At 38.8% G+C, this 18,560-nt stretch overlaps 1 protein-coding gene across 5 annotated transcripts in view; it reads right to left on the bottom strand.

The window, feature by feature from the left end:
* Positions 1 to 18,560, bottom strand: part of ATRNL1 (attractin like 1) — an 802,632-nt gene that overhangs the window by 603,345 nt on the left and 180,727 nt on the right. For all 5 annotated transcript variants that reach the window (XM_025273995.3, XM_025273996.3, XM_044935104.2 and 2 more), the window contains exons 17-18: positions 17,365 to 17,553; positions 4,634 to 4,852 (exon numbers count right to left, since the gene is read on the bottom strand). In XM_025273995.3, coding sequence (XP_025129780.3) covers positions 4,634 to 4,852; positions 17,365 to 17,553 — 408 coding nt within the window. The remainder of the gene's footprint in view (positions 1 to 4,633; positions 4,853 to 17,364; positions 17,554 to 18,560) is intronic.

Below are 18,560 nucleotides of genomic sequence, written 5' to 3'. Positions count from 1 at the left end.
GAACAGGTAGTGACTGCTAGGAAGTACAAGATCTCTCTTGGAGATAAATGTTTTTAACCTGATTGTAGTGATGGTTGTAAAAGTCTGTGAATATGCTAAAATCCAATGAGTTCTACACTACACATGGGTAAACTGTAGGAAGGTATGCTGCTTAGTCTTATGCATCAATGAACGCAGGTCATTAATACCTCAGTTATTTGATCAAATGCTAATGGCCTCGTCCTGGGTGTGGTAGCACGCGCTGTCACTGTGTCTGACTCTCTGAGACCCCATGGACCGTAGCCTGCCAGGCTTCTCTGTCCATGGAGCTCTTCAGGCAAGAATACTGCAGTGGGTTGCCATTTCCTACTCCAGGGGATCTTCTCGACCCAGTGATCGAGCTTGCATCTCCTGCACTGGCAGGCAGATTCTGTACCACTGTGCCACCTGGGAAGTCCTGAGTGCGGTAGGGACCTGCACATATGATGGGACAGTCACTGACTGATGACTAGGTTATGTCACACGGCACAGCTGGCTTTGAGAAAGGGAGATCATCCTGAATGGACTCAGTCAGATAATCCCTCAAAAGGCACTGGTCTTGAAGAAGAAGATACAAGATGTGGGTATTTGCATTTCAATTGTGGAGACTCTACACTGTTAGTTCTGGAGATGGAAGAGGGATGGGGGAGAGAACGTGAGCACTCTCTAAGAGCCCAAGTGGTCTCCTGGGCTCTTAGAAACAGTCACCTCAGTCCTACAACCACAAGGCACTGAATTGTGCAAACATGTGAATGAGCCTGGAAGCAGATTCTTTCCTAGAGTGCTGGTCAAGAATGCTGAAAAATGTCCTTCAATCTGGGTTAGTCTGATGTTTGCTCATGACTAAACTGGGTTACAGGTTTGGGGGAAGAATATTACAAAGTGAAGTGTCCTTCTTACCACATAACATCAGGGGTACATGATATTAACATGACTTATCACTGGTGGAGTTAACCTTGATCACTTGTTCAAGGTGATGCCACCTTATATTCTCTGCTGTAAAGTTACAATATTTCCCTTCCACACACTCTTCATTAAAAGTGAGTCATCATGTCCAATTCACATGTGGGGGTAAAGTAATTAGGCTCCACTTCCTAGAGAAAGAAGAAGAAAATGGCAACCCACTCCAGTACTCTTGCCTGGAAAATTCTATGGACTGAGGAGCTTGGTAGGCTATAGTCCGTAGGGTCTCAAAGAGTTGGACATGACTGAGCGACTTCAGTTCAGTTCAGTTCCTAGAGGAACAAGTGTCAAGGTACTTGTGGACATGTGTTCGAACCACCAGAGCAGTTAATAAATACTTTTGAAGAAGACACTTGGAAGCTACACAAATATCTTGCTTCTCCTTAAAGTTTCACCCACTAAATTTGAATATTCTTAAGCAGATTTTTCTTACAGCACTTAACCACTGTGGGATTCTACAGTAATTTTTTATTTCCTTCGTTCATTCTTCATTTATATATTTGCCCACATCATGCAGCCTGCAGGATCTTAATTCCCCAACCAGGGATCAAACCCAGGCCCCTGCATGGGAGCACAGAGTTCTAGCCACTGGACCACCAGAGAAGTCCTCCATTCTACATTTATTATTCAGAATTTTCTGTAAGAAATATTTATCCATTTTCACTTGTGTATTATTTATTCCATCATTAAATCAGTGAAGAATCATGGATATGTATTCTGTTCTTTGGGTTGCAATCTAATACCGTCGTTATTTTTTTGCCCAGATTTGACCCACTGAGAACTCTTTCAGGTTGACTATGCCGCTTTGACATGCTCCCATTCTCCTTTGCTTTGTTTTGAGCACTTTCTTACTTTCTGGCCTAGGCAATACTTCAGGCTAATCTTGTATTCTCCCTGCCTCAGTTATAGAATCGGTCATTTCTCCAAACAGTCCTGGTTCATTTCACTGGAAACAGTATTTTGAAACCAGGATGTGGGCACTGAAGATGCTCATTGCTACTGGGGCACTGTGGCTTCCAGGCCTTGAAGAACTAAACTAGAAAATATATGTGTATATATATCACACATCTACATATGCTGCTGCTACTGCTAAGTCACTTTAGTCATGTCCGACTCTGTGCGACCCCATAGACGGCAGCCCACCAGGCTCCCCCGTCCCTGGGATTCTCCAGGCAAGAACACTGGAGTGGGTTGCCATTTCCTTCTCCAATGCATGAAAGTGAAAAGTGAAAGTGAAGTCGCTCAGTCGTGTCCGACTCTTCGCGACCCCATGGACTGCAGCCTTCCAGGCTCCTCCATCCATGAGATTTTCTCTACATATATATAAATATTGAAATAAACTCGAATTTATGCTTATACGTGAAACCAACACCACAAGGTTCTGTTGTTTTGCTTAGTTTTTTTTCCCAGCTGTGCCACAGGGCATGGGGGAATCTTAGTTTCCTGAACAGGGATCAACCCTGTGCCTCCTGCAGTGGAACCATAGAGTCCAAACCACCGGAAGGCAGGGAATTCCACACAGGGTTCTTTATAGTCTTTACTCTGCATATTTTTAACTTTTTTCTCTGACAGTGAGAATACCTGGCTCACATAAAACACGATTAATTTATGTATTTGTCCAAACCTAGTAAACATATAAAGTATTGTTAGAATTGTTAATCTGTACTATGTGAGAAACAAATTTACCAATCAGAATATAATGTTTATATAATTTTTTGCTTTAGTTTCACAGTATCCAAACAAAACACTATTTTCCAAGGTTACTTAGATCAGCTCATTTTTTTGATGAAGTTATGGCATTTGTAATACAGTTACATTTACTTGTCACAGTTGCATCCTCTGACACCCTGGTTGATTGACTTTTTTTTTTTAATTTGCAGTCAGGAAAGTTTATTTTCCGTAGTATTCAGTATGGCTTGACAAATACACAGAGTCATTATCAACCACCACCGTATTAAGAACATTTTCACAACTCCAAAAGTTTCACTGTGAAGCCCTCTTGAAGGCAATCTCTGCCTTTACGACTTCTGGCAAATAACTCATCTCTTTTCTATCCCCATAGCACAACACGTGGCCCTTTGGTCTGGCTTCTTTCACTAGGCAAAATGTATTTAAAATTCAGCCATGCCGTTGTATGAGTCAGTAGTTAGTCCCTCGTCTTAGTTTTCGTACCTTCCAAAGCTTATGAAGAAGTGTCGCGTTTCCTCAGTCTACCTGGTTTCAGTGCAGCACTGTCAATGCCTCACCTGAGGCAAGTTCCACAGTATCTTCTGCTTTTTGCCTCAGGACGTTTACTGGTATCAGGACAAGCTGATACCAGACATGCTGGCACAACACCCTCAAAGGCATCACTCACCTCTCAGTGGAGGAGAGTTAGTGGATCAATACCCCACTCTCCTAGTCCTTCAGTGGTTTAACCCTGAGGAGCATTCTACATATTTCTTCAAAGGTCCCAGTGGGTCTGAGTTCATATTTCCCAGTACAGTAACCAGCTTCATAATGTACATATTAATGGTTTTCCTCTCTTCTCTGAAACTCTCTATTGCTTCAATTATGCTTCCCAGGTTCATCTTGTAAATAAACTATCTCACCCAGTCCTTGTGTCTTTTGGAACATTCTTTCCCCAGACAGCCCCATGGTTCACTTCCTCATCTACTTGAGATGTTTAATACCCATTTCTCCTAAGAGAGATCTTCTCTTACCACTCTATTTTAAATTGCAAGCCTTATCTCCCTTATTGATTTATTTAATAGGACTTATGCCCACCTAACTTATAACCACACACACACTGTGTGTGTGTTGATTAATTTCAATTAGAATACAATTAGGCTCAACTAAGTGTTTACCTGGTGGCTCAGCTGGTAAAGAATCTGCCTGCAATGCAGGAGACCTGGGTTCGATCCCTGTGTTGGGAAGATCTCCTGGAGAAGGGAAAGGCTACCCACTCCAGTATTCTGGTCAGGAGAATTCCAAGGACTGTATAGTCCATGGGGTCTTAAAGAGTTGGACAGGACTGAGCGACTTTCACTTTCACTTTAGGCTCAATTAATGCAGTGGTTTTAGTCAACTTTTTTAACTGTTATGTCACTAGAATGTAAAACACTCTTTGTATATAGTAGGCACTCAATAGAAATATACTGAATAAATTAATTTTTCAAGTGGTTGATTTTATTCCATATAACAACCAACTTCCTATTTTAAAAACTCTAAAAGCTTCACTGGCCTTCAAAATTGAATGACACCAAACACCAAAGGTCAAATGACTCTATCAGGCATATTACACAAAATATTTCCATACTTAGCATGAAGCTTGACTGAATCCTCTGAGTTGCCTTTGAAGTCTAAGATATTATATTATAAACAACAAAAGACTATACTATAGCATAGAAATTTGGTATGGAACCAGTATTCTTTTTCCTTGTAATAGTTCACATGAAACCAAATCTGACAGTTATATATCGAGCCTATTTAATGATTCCAAACATAATATCATCTATACAACAAACATGGATATTGGAAAGAATTTTTTTAATCCTTTATTTTCAGTCTCATTTTCATTATTTTTTTTTCCTAAATCTTTTTATAAGAAAGGAAAGTAATTCTTAGTGTTCTTGAGCAGAAATTAAAATTTCTTTCAGAATATTTTTATTACCTGGACACTGGATAAAGGACCACTCATAGTTCTTCTCTTTAGGACAAAGACTGGTATCAAGAAGCATCTCATTATTAAGCATTCCAACAAGCTTCATTGGTCCCCGGGAAGACCCTTCAATGCAGTGTCCTCTTCCAGTATTACTAGGATCGTTGCACCAGCCACACCCAGGTTGTTCCAAACATTGTCCACAGGTCCTCAATCCAGAACAATTTTGGGCTGCATGGCAGGAACATTATTAACAAATATGTTACACGACTTTATATTTAAATGGAATTGCAAGCTAATGGAAAAATAAATATGATCTGGAAAAAAGACAGTAAAGGGTCATCTATGGTTAATGTAAACATTTTGTAATAATAAGAAACAGCAATTACTTCAAGAGCAAATAAAGCATACATTATGAATAAAGAAGAGATGAATGGACTGGCGTGGAGAAAAATGAAGTCAGCATTCACACACTTCTGAGAACTGTGTCAGTACTAGGACCTTTTTATGCAGGCGCCCATAGACCACACTTACCATCTTCTGCGATATAGAGCGATGTTAGCTCTTCTTGTGCTCAGGAAGTGCCTCTAAGGAAAAACTCTGCATCTGCCTGTGAATGTCCACTCTAAGTCATGCTTACGCCCTCCCTGAGATAGCTGACCCCAGCATGGACAATGCGCTCCTTAAGCGTCCAAGATACTAGCATCTGCCTGATATGCGATGTTTGAAAGTAATCTCACTCAAAGAGCCAAACTGAACGGGAATATGGAAACTGGATACTCTGCCTCAGCAGGCAACCAGCAGGACAGGTTCTCTCTGACTTCCAGGGCTGCAGAATATTATCTCACTGAAGCTCAACCTTTTTTTGTCTAACTGATATCTAGACTATGAGCCTCAGCAAAGCCCATGACCACCGTGATGCCTTTCCCAAGGATGAACATATTACCCCTGCCATCACATTCACAATAGTTGCTATGTGATGTTTTGAATTTTTACTTCAAAGTCATAATACCCTGTATCAGGCTGAGGTTTTTTAAATTAGTCTGTTTTTTTTTTTTTTTTTTGCTATAAAAGGCACATATTTTCTTGGGAATTGTTTATCCATAGAACACAGCACATAAGCACAAAGTACCATGAATGGTCTTCTAGTCACGTGCTAGAAGAACCTCAGAGAGAAGGAAAAGCAAGGCAGACTTGTGGCCGTCTCAATTTCATTTTTGTTGTAATAACTTAATTGTTACTTAGTTGTTTAATATTACTGGAAAGAGGAGTGCACCTCAGAAAGCTGCAAATAAGAACAGCATAAGCTTCTCAGCAAACAAAACAGGAACTCAATACTGTAGACCGTGCAGGGATAATAGAATATTGGATTAAAGAATTCATCAATTACAGTATGATTTGTTGTTGTGAATTTTTTCAGTGCTGAGCATTTCAGGGACTAGATGTAAGAAAGTGAAGAATGACTACCATCTCCCATATTTCCTTAATAATAAATTTAAAAGGAAGAATATTCTTTGAGTCATTGAACACAAGTGATTAATGTTAACCCTGTAGACAAATAATTCAATGACATGAACATACTTCTTTCTGAAAATTTTTTTCAGCAGTACACAGCGTTAAACAGCACTTCATTTAAAATATCCTTAGATAACTGAACCTTTCATATATTATAATACTCCTCCTTAGACTTTTTACTGTGAAATATTTCTCTTTTCTCTGTAGCTAGCCCACAGTACCATTGACTAGATTATTCTAGTTGTCTTCAAACCTATATTGGGTTGGTATGAAGCCAATGGGAAATAATGTTAAACATCAAATTAGGTATGCTAGCTTAACATTCTAATTATTTCCTGTCACATGATAAACTGAAGTAAATCTTTACTAGGTCTCATCCAGAATAATCTAGACTTTATAGTCTAAAGATATCTCCAAGGAAAATAAAATTTATTTTAGGATTAACTTTTTAAGTAAAATAACCAATCAAATATCTTAAAGAAGCATAATGTACAATATCCGCCTGAAACTGGGGAGACCTGGGTTCGATCCCTGGGTTGGGAAGATCACCTGGAGAAGGAAGGGCATGGCAACCCCCTCCAGTATTCTTGTCTGGAGAATCCCCATGAACAGAGGAGCGTAGCAGGTCCAGTCCATGGGGTCGCAAAGAGTCAGACATGACTGAGAGATTAAGCACAGCAAGCGCGCTCTCAAACAAGCATACCTGCTCTGTTGCTTTTCAAACAGCTGGGTAAGTCTTAGATTGAAGAATCCTGCCTTTCTTGCATTGACTGAATGACAAACTAATAATGGTCTGTTTATTAGAATTTATACTTTAAAAAGGAGAAGGCAATGGCACCCCACTCCAGTACTCTTGCCTGGAAAATCCCATGGACGGAGAAGCATGGTAGGCTGCAGTCCATGGGGTCGCGAAGAGTCGGGCACGACTGAGCGACTTCACTTTCACTTTTCCCTTTCATGCATTGGAGAAGGAAATGGCAACCCACTCCAGTGTTCTTGCCTGGAGAATCCCAGGGACAGGGGAGCCTGGTGGGCTGCCGTCTATGGGGTCGCACAGAGTCAGACACGACTGAAGTGACTTAGCAGCAGCAGCAGAAGCTGCAGCAGCATGCTTTAAAAATGAGCTACAAAATGTCATATTTAGAGCAACATTCACTCTCCTATATTTTTTTATATGTGAAATTATTACAAAAGTTAATACTGGTTTAGTTCTTGCTCAAGAGTGGAGAGCAATGTGCACACTGAAAAATTAGCAGAATATTCATTCCTTATAGTGGTAACCAAAAAACTGAAAGACTCTAATGATTTTTATTTTCTTACAGAAAACAATAATATGGGAAAGTTTTTGTAGGCTGTGCTATTTTGACTACATTATGGCTAGAATGGAGACTATGTATGAGCTATAAGTAATCAAAGCAATCATTTTTTACTTTATTTTTGGCTTTTTGAAAAATTAACTTTTATAATATTCAATATGGTTTATGAGATATGTAAGAATTTGAAAAATCAATCCGTAACAAATTATATCACCAAATGATGACTGCAGACTTCTGGTTTCCCAGCATGGAAGGAGTTTAGAAGTCACCACTCCATCTTAAGAAAAAGAAAAATCAGCCACAAACTGAAAAATCAACAACTCCTTAGATCCATGAGACAAGTGAGGTCACAGGGCAAACAACAGCATCCATAATTGGAGAGAGAGCAGAATACAGAAAATCATGACTTAGTGGCATGGAAACCTCTTCAGGACCCAGTGCCGGGGTACGATAACCTGAACTGTTAACTACTGAATTGCCGGAATCTCAGTGTGGACAACTCTAAGGCTTCATATCTCCAGGGGAACCCAGTTATGGGAAGAGCCCCGACATTTTTCTGGGTGTGACCTTCAGGGGCCCTAACAGGTTCTCACAGTTAATATTGAAGAAAAACCCCATTGTGCTTTTGACAATGGGAGGGGAAAAGGAACTATTCTGAAATATGCCAGAGCACTGTTCTTAATAAGTCTGGAGAAACTGTTTGACAGACTAAACTGGGGTTTTATCAGAACTGAACCAGTTAAAGGGAAATAACCAACTCTAGCCTGTTCTAGTCTTTCACGTGGGGAACGAGAAATATACAACTCCAGCTCCCTCCAGCTATCCTGTACCACCTGAGAGAGGGAAAAAAGAAAAAAACAAAAAACTGGGATGTACTAGTGAAGTGAAGTTCAGAGAACTGTACAGAGCACAGGCTCACCAAAAGACTGAGACCTAACCACAGGACTGTAGAACACCTCCCCTCCCCAAAATCCTACTACTACATTACTAAAAGCCTACTTACAACAGTTTCTTTTACCCATATTTTGTATCTGACTGTCAAGAGAAAAACTACAAGGAATACCAAAAGGCAGAAAACACAGAAGAGACAGAGTAATAAGCATCAGACCAGACAGGGCAGGGATGTTGGAATTATCAGATCAGGAATTTAGAACAATTATGATAAATATGCTGAAGGTTCAAAAAAATATGCTAACGGCTCTAACAGAAAAAAGAGAGCATGCAAGAAGAGATGGGCAATATAAGCACAACTATATCACTCTTAGAATACAAAAGATAAGAAAATCTAAATGACCTTGGGTCTGGTGATGATGTTTCAGTCTAACACCAAAAGCACAATTTATGAAAGAAAAAACTGATGAATTTGACTTTGCCAAATTTTAAATCTCTGCACTGTTAAAGATACTGTCAAAAGAATGTAAAGACAAGCCATACGGTGGAAGAAAATATTTGCAAAAAACACATCTGATAAAGGATTGGATTTCAAAATATATAAAGAATATTCAAAATGATAATAAGAAAACAACCAACTCAATTTTTTAAAATAGACAAGGAAGTGGGGAGGGACTAGATGGATACATGAGATTAAGGGATACAAACTACACTGAAAAAAGAGATAAGTAACAAGACTATACTTATTCTTGTTTAAGTATATACAAGAAATATAGTCAGCACAGGGAAATACAGTCATTACTTCATAAAAACTTTAAATGGAGTATAAACAACAAAAACACTGAATCATTATGCTGTACACCTGAAATGAACATAATACAGTAATCAACTATACTTCAATAAAAATTTTTTCATAGGCAAAAGACCTGAAGAGACACCTCACCAAACAAGATATATACAGAATGCAAATACCAAAAGATGGTCCACATCATTTATGATTAGCGAATTGAATACTAAAAAATTAAGATATCATTATAAACCTAATGCTGTTTTTGTTGTTTAGTTGGTAAGTCATCCGACTCTTTATGACTTCCTCTGTATTCCATTCCCCTTATTAGTTTGCTGCTGCTGCTGCTAAGTCACTTCAGTCGTCTCAGACTCTGCGTGACCCCATAGACGGCAGCCCACCAGGCTCCCCCGTCCCTGGGATTCTCCAGGCAAGAACACTGGAGTGGGTTGCCATTTCCTTCTCCAATGCATGAAAGTAAAAAGTGAAAGGGAAGTCACTGAGTCGTGTCTGACTCTGAGTGACCCCATGGACTGCAGCCCTCCAGGCTCCTCCATCCATGGGATTTTCCAGGCAAGAGTACTGGAGTGGGGTGACATTGCCTTCTCCCCTTATTAGTTTAAGCCCTCATGAGTCCTCTTCTCTTCTACTGCTGATGGATGTTACAGATAACCTAAAATGGAATGTGTTGTTGTTTGTTGTTTATCCACTAAGTCATGTCTGACTCTTTTGCAATCTCATGGACTGTAGCCTGCCAGACTCCTCTGTCCATGGGATTTCCCAGGCAAGAAAACTGGAGGGATTTCCTTCTCCAGGGGACCTTCCCAATCTAGTGATGAAATCTGCATCTCCTGCATTCAAAGGAGATTCTTTACCACTGATCCACCAGGGAAACCCCTATAAATCTATTGGAATGGCCAAAATTCAAAACACTGACACCTCCAAATGCTCACAAGTGTGTAAAATGTGAACAAAGAGGAACTCCTGTTCATTACTGGTGGGATTACAAAACACAGCTACTTTGAAAAGAGTTGGGTAGATTGTTTCTCATTTACAAAGAAAAATTTTCTTCAAGTTTCATTTACTAAGAAAAACACTTCAAATAATCACTGAAGACAACCTTCTAAAAGCAATATAAAGCTTCAGTTCAGTTCAGTTCAGTCGCTTAGTCGTGTCCAACTCTTTGAGACTCCATGAATCGCAGCACGCCAGGCCTCCCTGTCCATCACCAACTCCCAGAGTTCATTCAAACTCACGTCCATTGAGGCGGTGATGCCATCCAGCCATCTCATCCTCTGTCATCCCCTTCTCCTCCTGCCCCCAATCCCTCCCAGCATCAGAGTCTTTTCCAATGAGTCAACTCTTTGCATAAGGTGGCCAAAGTACTGGAGTTTCAGCTTTAGCATCATTCCTTCCAAAGAAATCCCAGGGCTGATCTCCTTCAGAATGGACTGGCTGGATCTCCTTGCAGTCCAGGGGACTCTCAAGTCTTCTCCAACACAACGGTTCAAAAGCACCAGTTCTTTGGCGCTCAGCTGTCTTCACAGTCCAACTCTCACATCCATACATGACCACTGGAAAAACCAAAGCCTTGACTAGATGGACCTTTGTTGGCAAAGTAATGTCTCTGCTTTCGAATATGCTATCTAGGTTGGTCATAACTTTCCTTCCAAGGAGTAAGCATCTTTGAATTTCATGGCTGCAATCACCATCAGCAGTGATTTTGGAGCCCAAAAAAATCAAGTCTGACACTGTTTCCACTGTTTCCCCATCTATTTCCCATGAAGTGATGGGACCAGATGCCATGATCTTCATTTTCTGAATGTTGAGCTTTAAGCCAACTTTTTCACTCTCCACTTTCACTTTCATCAAGAGGCTTTTTAGTTCCTCTTCACTTTCTGCCATAAGGGTGGTGTCATCTGCATATCTGAGGTTATTGAGATTTCTCCCGGCAATCTTGATTCCAGCTTGTGCTTCTTCCAGTCCAGCATTTCTCATGATGTACTCTGAATATAAGTTAAACAAGCAGGGTGACAATATAGAGCCTTGACATACTCCTTTTCCTATTTGGAACCAGTCTGTTGTTCCATGTCCAGTTCTAACTGTTGCTTCCTGACCTGCATATAGGTTTCTCAAGAGGCAGGTCAGGTGTTCTGGTATTCCCATCTCTTGAAGAATTTTCCACAGTTGATTGTGATCCACACAGTCAAAGGCTTTGGCATAGTCAATAAAGCAGAAATATATGTTTTTCTGGAACTCTCTTGCTTTTCCATGATCCAGAGGATGTTGGCAATTTGATCTCTGGTTCCTGTGCCTTTTCTAAAACCAGCTTGAACATCTAGAAGTTCACGGTTCACTTATTGCTGAAGCCTGGCTTGGAGAATTTTGAGCATTACTTTATTAGCGTGTGAGCTTAAGACCATTTCTAATACTGTTCTGTTTATAACTGTAAAAATGGCTGTGAAGACTTCCTACTGTCAAAGGTTTGGTGAATAACTAGAAACATATACCACAAAAAGATAATATAAATCCATTACATATAATTCATACTAAAAAAAAATACATTGTTCAAGGCAAAGCATGACAAAACCATTGCTCAGCAGCTGGCATTTTGAAACAGTAACACTACTGCTGAAAGCACTTGGATTTTGAGCAAGGATGGCATCTTCATTCCTAGTCTCTATTTTATTTTCTGGCATTTCCTCACTGCTCAGTAAATGTTTGTTAGTTAAACACATGGAAAAGAATTAAATGTAATAGAGAAGGAGTTTGTGTTCATAAGGAGTGGGTCACTGCCAGGTAAATGCTGCTTCCAAGGGACACAAGGGCTCCTTGAGGCAAGGTAAAATGCCCCTCTTTTCCACACGGATGCACAGGATGTACAATTTTAAAAGTTATGGAACAAAAACAACTGTGATTAGACATCATCAGCTCAAATGAGCTATATACAGCCACAGGGAAGGCCAATGTGGCAACAGACGTAACAGTGAGAGAGAAGACCTATAGAAAGAGAAAATCCAGCAGACTAGACTAACTGTTCAAGGAACAAATGGCAGAAGTGGGAAGTAAGCCTCTACAACAATCAAAACAAAAGAAGCAAAACATCAAAAATCAAGAGTGCCAAAGCAACTCTAAAGGACTGATCCATGCATGCCTAGCTAGCAATCTCACCAACAATAGTTATCATCATTTGGTTCATCTGTGGTCAAACTGAGGTTCTTATCTGTGTTAAAATAGCTAATCATTTTTAATTTACCTTTCAAAAAATGTAGCTTCAATCTTTACAATGGGATTACAAGGTTCTCAAAAATTCACTTTAAATAGATAAAAAGCTCCAGATTTTAAGAAAAAACATAAAAAAGAAAAAATATTTGAACCTCATTTAACAAACAACAATATGGAAAGTACAAATGAATTTAACACATACTAAACTTTTATAAGGATCAAAATGGCAGAATGGGGCACACCTCCCCCAAAAAACAAAACAGAAATACCCCTACAAGTGGAACAATTTTCACAGAAAACCAACTGGAAACTGGCAAGAGTTCTCTTATTCAGCCAAAGCTGTAAGAAAAGATAAAAACACTAATCTGAAAAGATAAACACACCCCAATGTTTACAGCAACACTATTCACAATAGCCAAGACATGGAAACAATCAACTCAAGTGCCCATCAACAGATGACTGGCTTAAAAAGATGTTGTGTGCAAAAATAAACTCAGAATGGATTACAGTCTTAAATGTAAGGCCAGAAGCTATAAATCCCTTAGAGGAAAACATAGACACTACACTCTGTGACATAAATCACAGCAAGATCCTCTTTGACCCACCTCCTAGTACACTGAAAATAAAATAAAAAATAAACAAATGAGACCTAATTAAACACAAAAGCTTTTCTACAGCAAAGGAAACAATAAACAAGATTAAAAGACAACGCTTAGAATGGGAGAAAACAATTGCAACTGACAAAGGATTAATCTCCAAAATATATAAGCAACTCATATAGATCAATATCAGAAAAACAAACTGCTCAATCAAAAAATGGGTAGAAGACCTAACTGACATTTCTCCAAAGACATACAGATGACCAATAAACATATGAAAAGATGCTCAACAACACTAATTATTAGAGAAATGCAAATCAAAACTACAATGAGGTATCACCTCATACCAGTCAGAATAGTCATCATCAAAAAAAAATCTACAAACTACAAGTATTAGAGAGGATATGGAGAAAAGGGAATCCTCCTATACTGTTGGTGGGAATGCAAACTAATGAAGCCATTATGGAGAATGGTGTGGAGATTTCTTTAAAAAATAGGAATAAAATCTACCATATGAAACAGCAATCCCATTACTGGACATATACCATGAGAAAGCCACAATTCCAAAAGACACATATATCTCAGTGTTCATTGCAGCACTATTTACAGTAGCCAGAACAGTGAAGCAACCTAGATGTCCATCTACAGATGACTGGATAAAGAAAATGTACATATATACAGTGGAGTATTAATCAGCCATAAAAAAGAATGAATTTGAATCAGTTCTAGTGAGGCAGATGAACCTAGAGTCTGTCATACAGAGTGAAGTAAGTCAGAAAGAGAAAAACAAAAATATCATATATTAACACACATATGTGGAATCCAGAAAAATGGCATTGATGAACCTATTAGCCGGGAAAGAATGAAGACACAGATGTAGAGAAGAGACGTGTGGACACAGTGGGGGAAGGAAAGAGTGGGGCGAATGGAGAAAACAGCATCAACATATACACACTATAACGTGTAAAACAGATAGCTGTTGAGAAGTTACTATATAACACAGGAAGCTCAGCCCGGTGCTCTGTGATGCTAGAGGGGTGGGATGGGAGAAGGGGAGAGAGACTCAAGAAGGAGGTATATGTGTATGGTTATGGCTAATGCTTGCTGTTGTACACTGAAGCCAATACAACACTGAAAAGCAATTTTCCTCCAATTTAAAAACAAATTAAAAAAAGATGTGTGTGTACAGAATGGAATATTACTTATCCACAAAAAAGAATGAAATATTGGCATTTACAGTAACATAATGGACATACAGATTATCATAGTAAGTGAAGGAAGTTAGAGAAAGACAAATATTATATATCACGTATACAGAGAATCTTAAAATAATCTATACACAAAACAGAAACAGAATCACAGATTTATAAAATGGACTTATGATCACTGAAGAGCAAAGGGAGGGTAAGGATGGGGGACTAAATTAAGAGTACGGGATTAACAGATAAAAATTACTATACATAAAATAGATAAGCAACAGGATTTACTATATAGCACAGGAAACTATATTCAATTATCTTTTTAATAACCTATAATGGAATATAATCTGAAAAAGGAATATATATATATGTATGTATATGTGTGTGTATATATATCTATATACTTTTCTATACACTTAAAACTAATACAATATTGTAAATAAACTATATTACAATAAAAAATGCAAAAACAAGAGCTGTTAAGATATACCCAGAAATTCCAACAACTGTTTTAAGATTTCTAATAAGAGTAAAGAGAAGAAAACAATCTATGACATTAAGGAATATTCTTAGCAAATGAATATAGAAAATACTCGTCAGATTAAAAAAGCCAATGAGAATCCATTTTTGAAATTCACATCAGTTACTGAAAACTGAATGAATGATAAATTGCAAAATTCTGAATGCGAGGGATAAACAGAAAAGTTTTTAAAGCTCTCCAAAAAAGGGGAAAAAAAAGATGTCTTATAAAGGAAAGAATATTTGACTGGCATGAAAATTCTAACCCACAACACCAAATGCTAGATATTCTAAGTAAGGAAATATTTAGAACTCTACACCCAGGTATTTCATGATTCAAGTGAATATGAAAAAATGCAAAGATTCAAAAGGTTTACTTCATGCTAAGTCATTTCAGTCATGTCTGAGTCTTTGCGAACCCATGGACTGCAGCCTGCCAGCCTCCTCTGTCCATGGGATTCTCCAGGCAAGAAAACTGAAGTGGGTTGCCATGCCCTCCTCCAGGGCATCTTCTTGACCCAGGGATCAAACCTGAGTTTCTCACATCTAATCTGCATTGGCAGGAGGGTTCCTTACCACTAGCACCACCCGGGAAGCCCAAAAGGTTTACTAACCAACAATTTATTTGGAAAGAATTACTGAAGACTATTTTCCAGAAGATGAACAAATGAGAAGAAAATAAAGATTTGTGAACAGAGAAGACAACTTAGACAACTCTAAATAATTTTTATAAAGTTCTTAAAATTTTAAGAGCTTGGAGACTTTCCAAGTACCTTTCCCCCTACCTTTTAGACTTCTTTTCATTGTGAAATATAACACACCTACAGAGAACTACATAAAGAAAAACGTGAGATTAATAAATTATTGTAAATGAATATTCTGTGCCTGCATTCAGTCTAGAAGCAGAACATTGCCTCCCTACCCTTTTCCTAATCAGCACCTCTACTCTTTCCCAGCAGCATCCACTAGCCAACATTTATAAAAAACCTTACCCAACAGTTCTACCTAAAAAATTCATTCCTAAATAATACAGCATAGTTTTGCCTGACTTTATCTAAATGGGTCATACATACATAATCTTTGGTGTCAGGCATCTTTCACTAAACATTGATGTTTGTGGAGAAACAAAAGCAGCAATTAAAGCAGGAGAAGCTGAGCAATGTCTCAACTCCCAACAAGTACCTGGGGCTGGTATTCAACTCTCCTGGGGAGCTGGTTCCTAGTTATAAGAAAATTTCTGTGCCAGCAAGATCATTTTATGTCTGCAACAAACCCACTGTTACAGTCTTGATCAAGTATATTCCTGTTCTTTATCAAAATTCCTAAAAAGGGAGAGCAACAGGGAGCTCAATACAGTCAGGTCCAGCCATCCCATCCCAGGAACACCTCTCTACTTGATACCAAGAGCCTGGGAGGATAAATGCACACAACAGCTGCAGCCTGCAAGTTCTAGTCTACATGGTAGCAATTACCGTTTGTCTCAACTCTTTAAGCAACAGGGGTGCCCAATATGGAACAAATATGGATTTGGCTAGGTCCCAAGGAGAAGAAAAGGCTTCCCAGGTGGCACTAGTTGTTAAGAATCCACCCGCCAATGCAGGAAACACAGGAGACTCAGGTTCAATCCCTGGGTCGGGAAGATCCCCTGGAGGAGAAAACGGCAACCCATTCCTGGATTCTTGCCTGGGAAATCCCATGGACAAAGGAGTCAGGAGGGCTACACCATGGGATCGCAAAAGAGTCAGACATGACTTAGCAACTAACCAACGACACAACATACCACCATTGTGATGATATCCTCATCCAAAAATGCTTAACTTGAATCTAACCATAAGGAAACAATTAGACAAATGCAAATTAGGAAACCTGCAAAGCAACTGGTGTAAATTCTTTTATAAATCACACTTGTTAAAAAAAGAAGACATGGGAAGTGTGGCTCAGACGGTAAAGCATCTGTCTACAATGCGGGAGACCCAGGTTCGATCCCTGGGTCAGGAAGATCCACTGAAGAAGGAAATGGCAATCCACTCCAGTACTATTGCCTGGAAAATCCCATGGACAGAGGAGCCTGGTAGGCTATAGTTCATGGGGTCGCAGAGTCAGACACGACTGAGCAACTTCACTTTCACAGAAACATAATGAAGCAATATAGGATTCTTCTGAAGGAGCACTTTCATGAAGTATTCCACTGTCTTCAATACATACTCAGAGTTTGGGGGAGCACAAACATGGCAAAATGCTAAAGGCTAAGAAAATTAACTGGAATTCAAAATGATGGGATAATGCAAATCAGGGGCTTGTAGCATTAAGAGGCTTTAAAACTAGTTTTTAATTGTAAATAGCAATTGTTAACGGTAACTAGTTGTAGTGTTAATCACTCAGTCATGTCCAATGCTTTGGGACCCCACAAACTGTACCCCACCAGGCTCTTCTGTCCATGGGATTCTTCAGGCAAGAATACTGGAGTGGATTGCCACTCCATTCTCCAGAGGATCTTCCCGACCCAGGGATTGAACCTGAGTCTCCTGCATTGCAGGCAGACGCTCTACCTTCTGAACTAAAAGGAAGGTCTAGTGACAGCATTTTTTCTCATTTTTTTTTTTTTATTAAACTTCCTCAAACTTTTCGGCTTATCACAGAAAGGGGATTTATGTTGAAGTTAAACAAAAAGTGACTCTAGAGAAACACTTACGAGAGCAGGTGGCAGTCTGCCACTCCAGACACTGCCCATATGGGAAGGAGATTATGTAGGCGTTGGAGTCGACACACCGCTTGGTGCTGCTGCACCACATACACTCCATGCCGTTGCTCGTACAGTTGGAACACGACGTCCTTAAAGAGCAGGGCTTTTTGCACGGCCTCGCGTTCTGATTTGGACTAACTGGAATAAGTTAACAAAAGATAATTATTTTATTTATTAAGTGCTTTTTTGACACAAGGATGTGAGTTTTGTTTGTTTTGTTGTTGTTTAGGGAAGGTTTCAATGAAGCCAAGTGTGGGATAAAAATTAGAGTCAAAATTATATAAGGTAAAATGAGAATGAAGATGGCATGTCAATACTTCTTAAATTTATTACCTACTTTGAAATTTATAATACCCTGGAAAATTTTAATCCTTTACAATGTACACAAAATTGTATAACTTAAATTTGTTTAATAGCAATGTAATACATGACTTAGGCTTTTGTTTCTATTGGCTAGATAATATGTATGGTTATCATTATTTACTTTTTAAGCTAGTCACAGTTCTGTTAATATAAACATTCCACACCTTATAAAAGCAACTAACAATACAATTTACTATAAAATCTTAACATAAAACATAATCTTTATCACACCTATTTGGATTGCTATGTTTTAAATGTTAGTAAGTATGTGGAGAAATTGTACCCTGTATTCCACTTCTAGGAATGGTAAAATGGTGAAGCTTCCGTAGCAAACAGTATGGCAAGTCCTCAAAAAATTAAACACAGATTTACCATATGATATAGCAATTCCATTTCTGGCTATATACACAAAGACGTGAAAGCAGGAGCTGAAACAGTTATTTGCACACCCATCTTCACAGCATCATTATTCACTATAGTCAGTAGGTAAAAGCAACAAGTGTCCACCAATGTATGAAGAGGTAAAGAAAATGTGGACTATAAACACAATGGATAAATATTCAGGTTTAAAAAAGAATGATATTCTGACATATACTACAAGATGGGTGAACTTTGAAAACATTATTTGAAAGGAAATAAGCCAGTCACAAATGGACAAATACCTCATGATTCCACTTATATGAGATACTTAGCAGTGGGGTTGGGGAGGGGTGAATTGGGAGTTATTGTGTAATGGATATGGAGATATAGTGTGGGAAGATGAAAAAGTTCTGGAGATGGAT

The sequence above is a fragment of the Bubalus bubalis genome, chromosome 23 (assembly GCF_019923935.1).
Source record: "Bubalus bubalis isolate 160015118507 breed Murrah chromosome 23, NDDB_SH_1, whole genome shotgun sequence".
Lineage (NCBI taxonomy): Eukaryota > Metazoa > Chordata > Mammalia > Artiodactyla > Bovidae > Bubalus > Bubalus bubalis.
The sequence above is the reverse complement of the archived record's forward strand: the minus strand, read 5'-3'. Positions and strand labels throughout refer to the sequence as shown.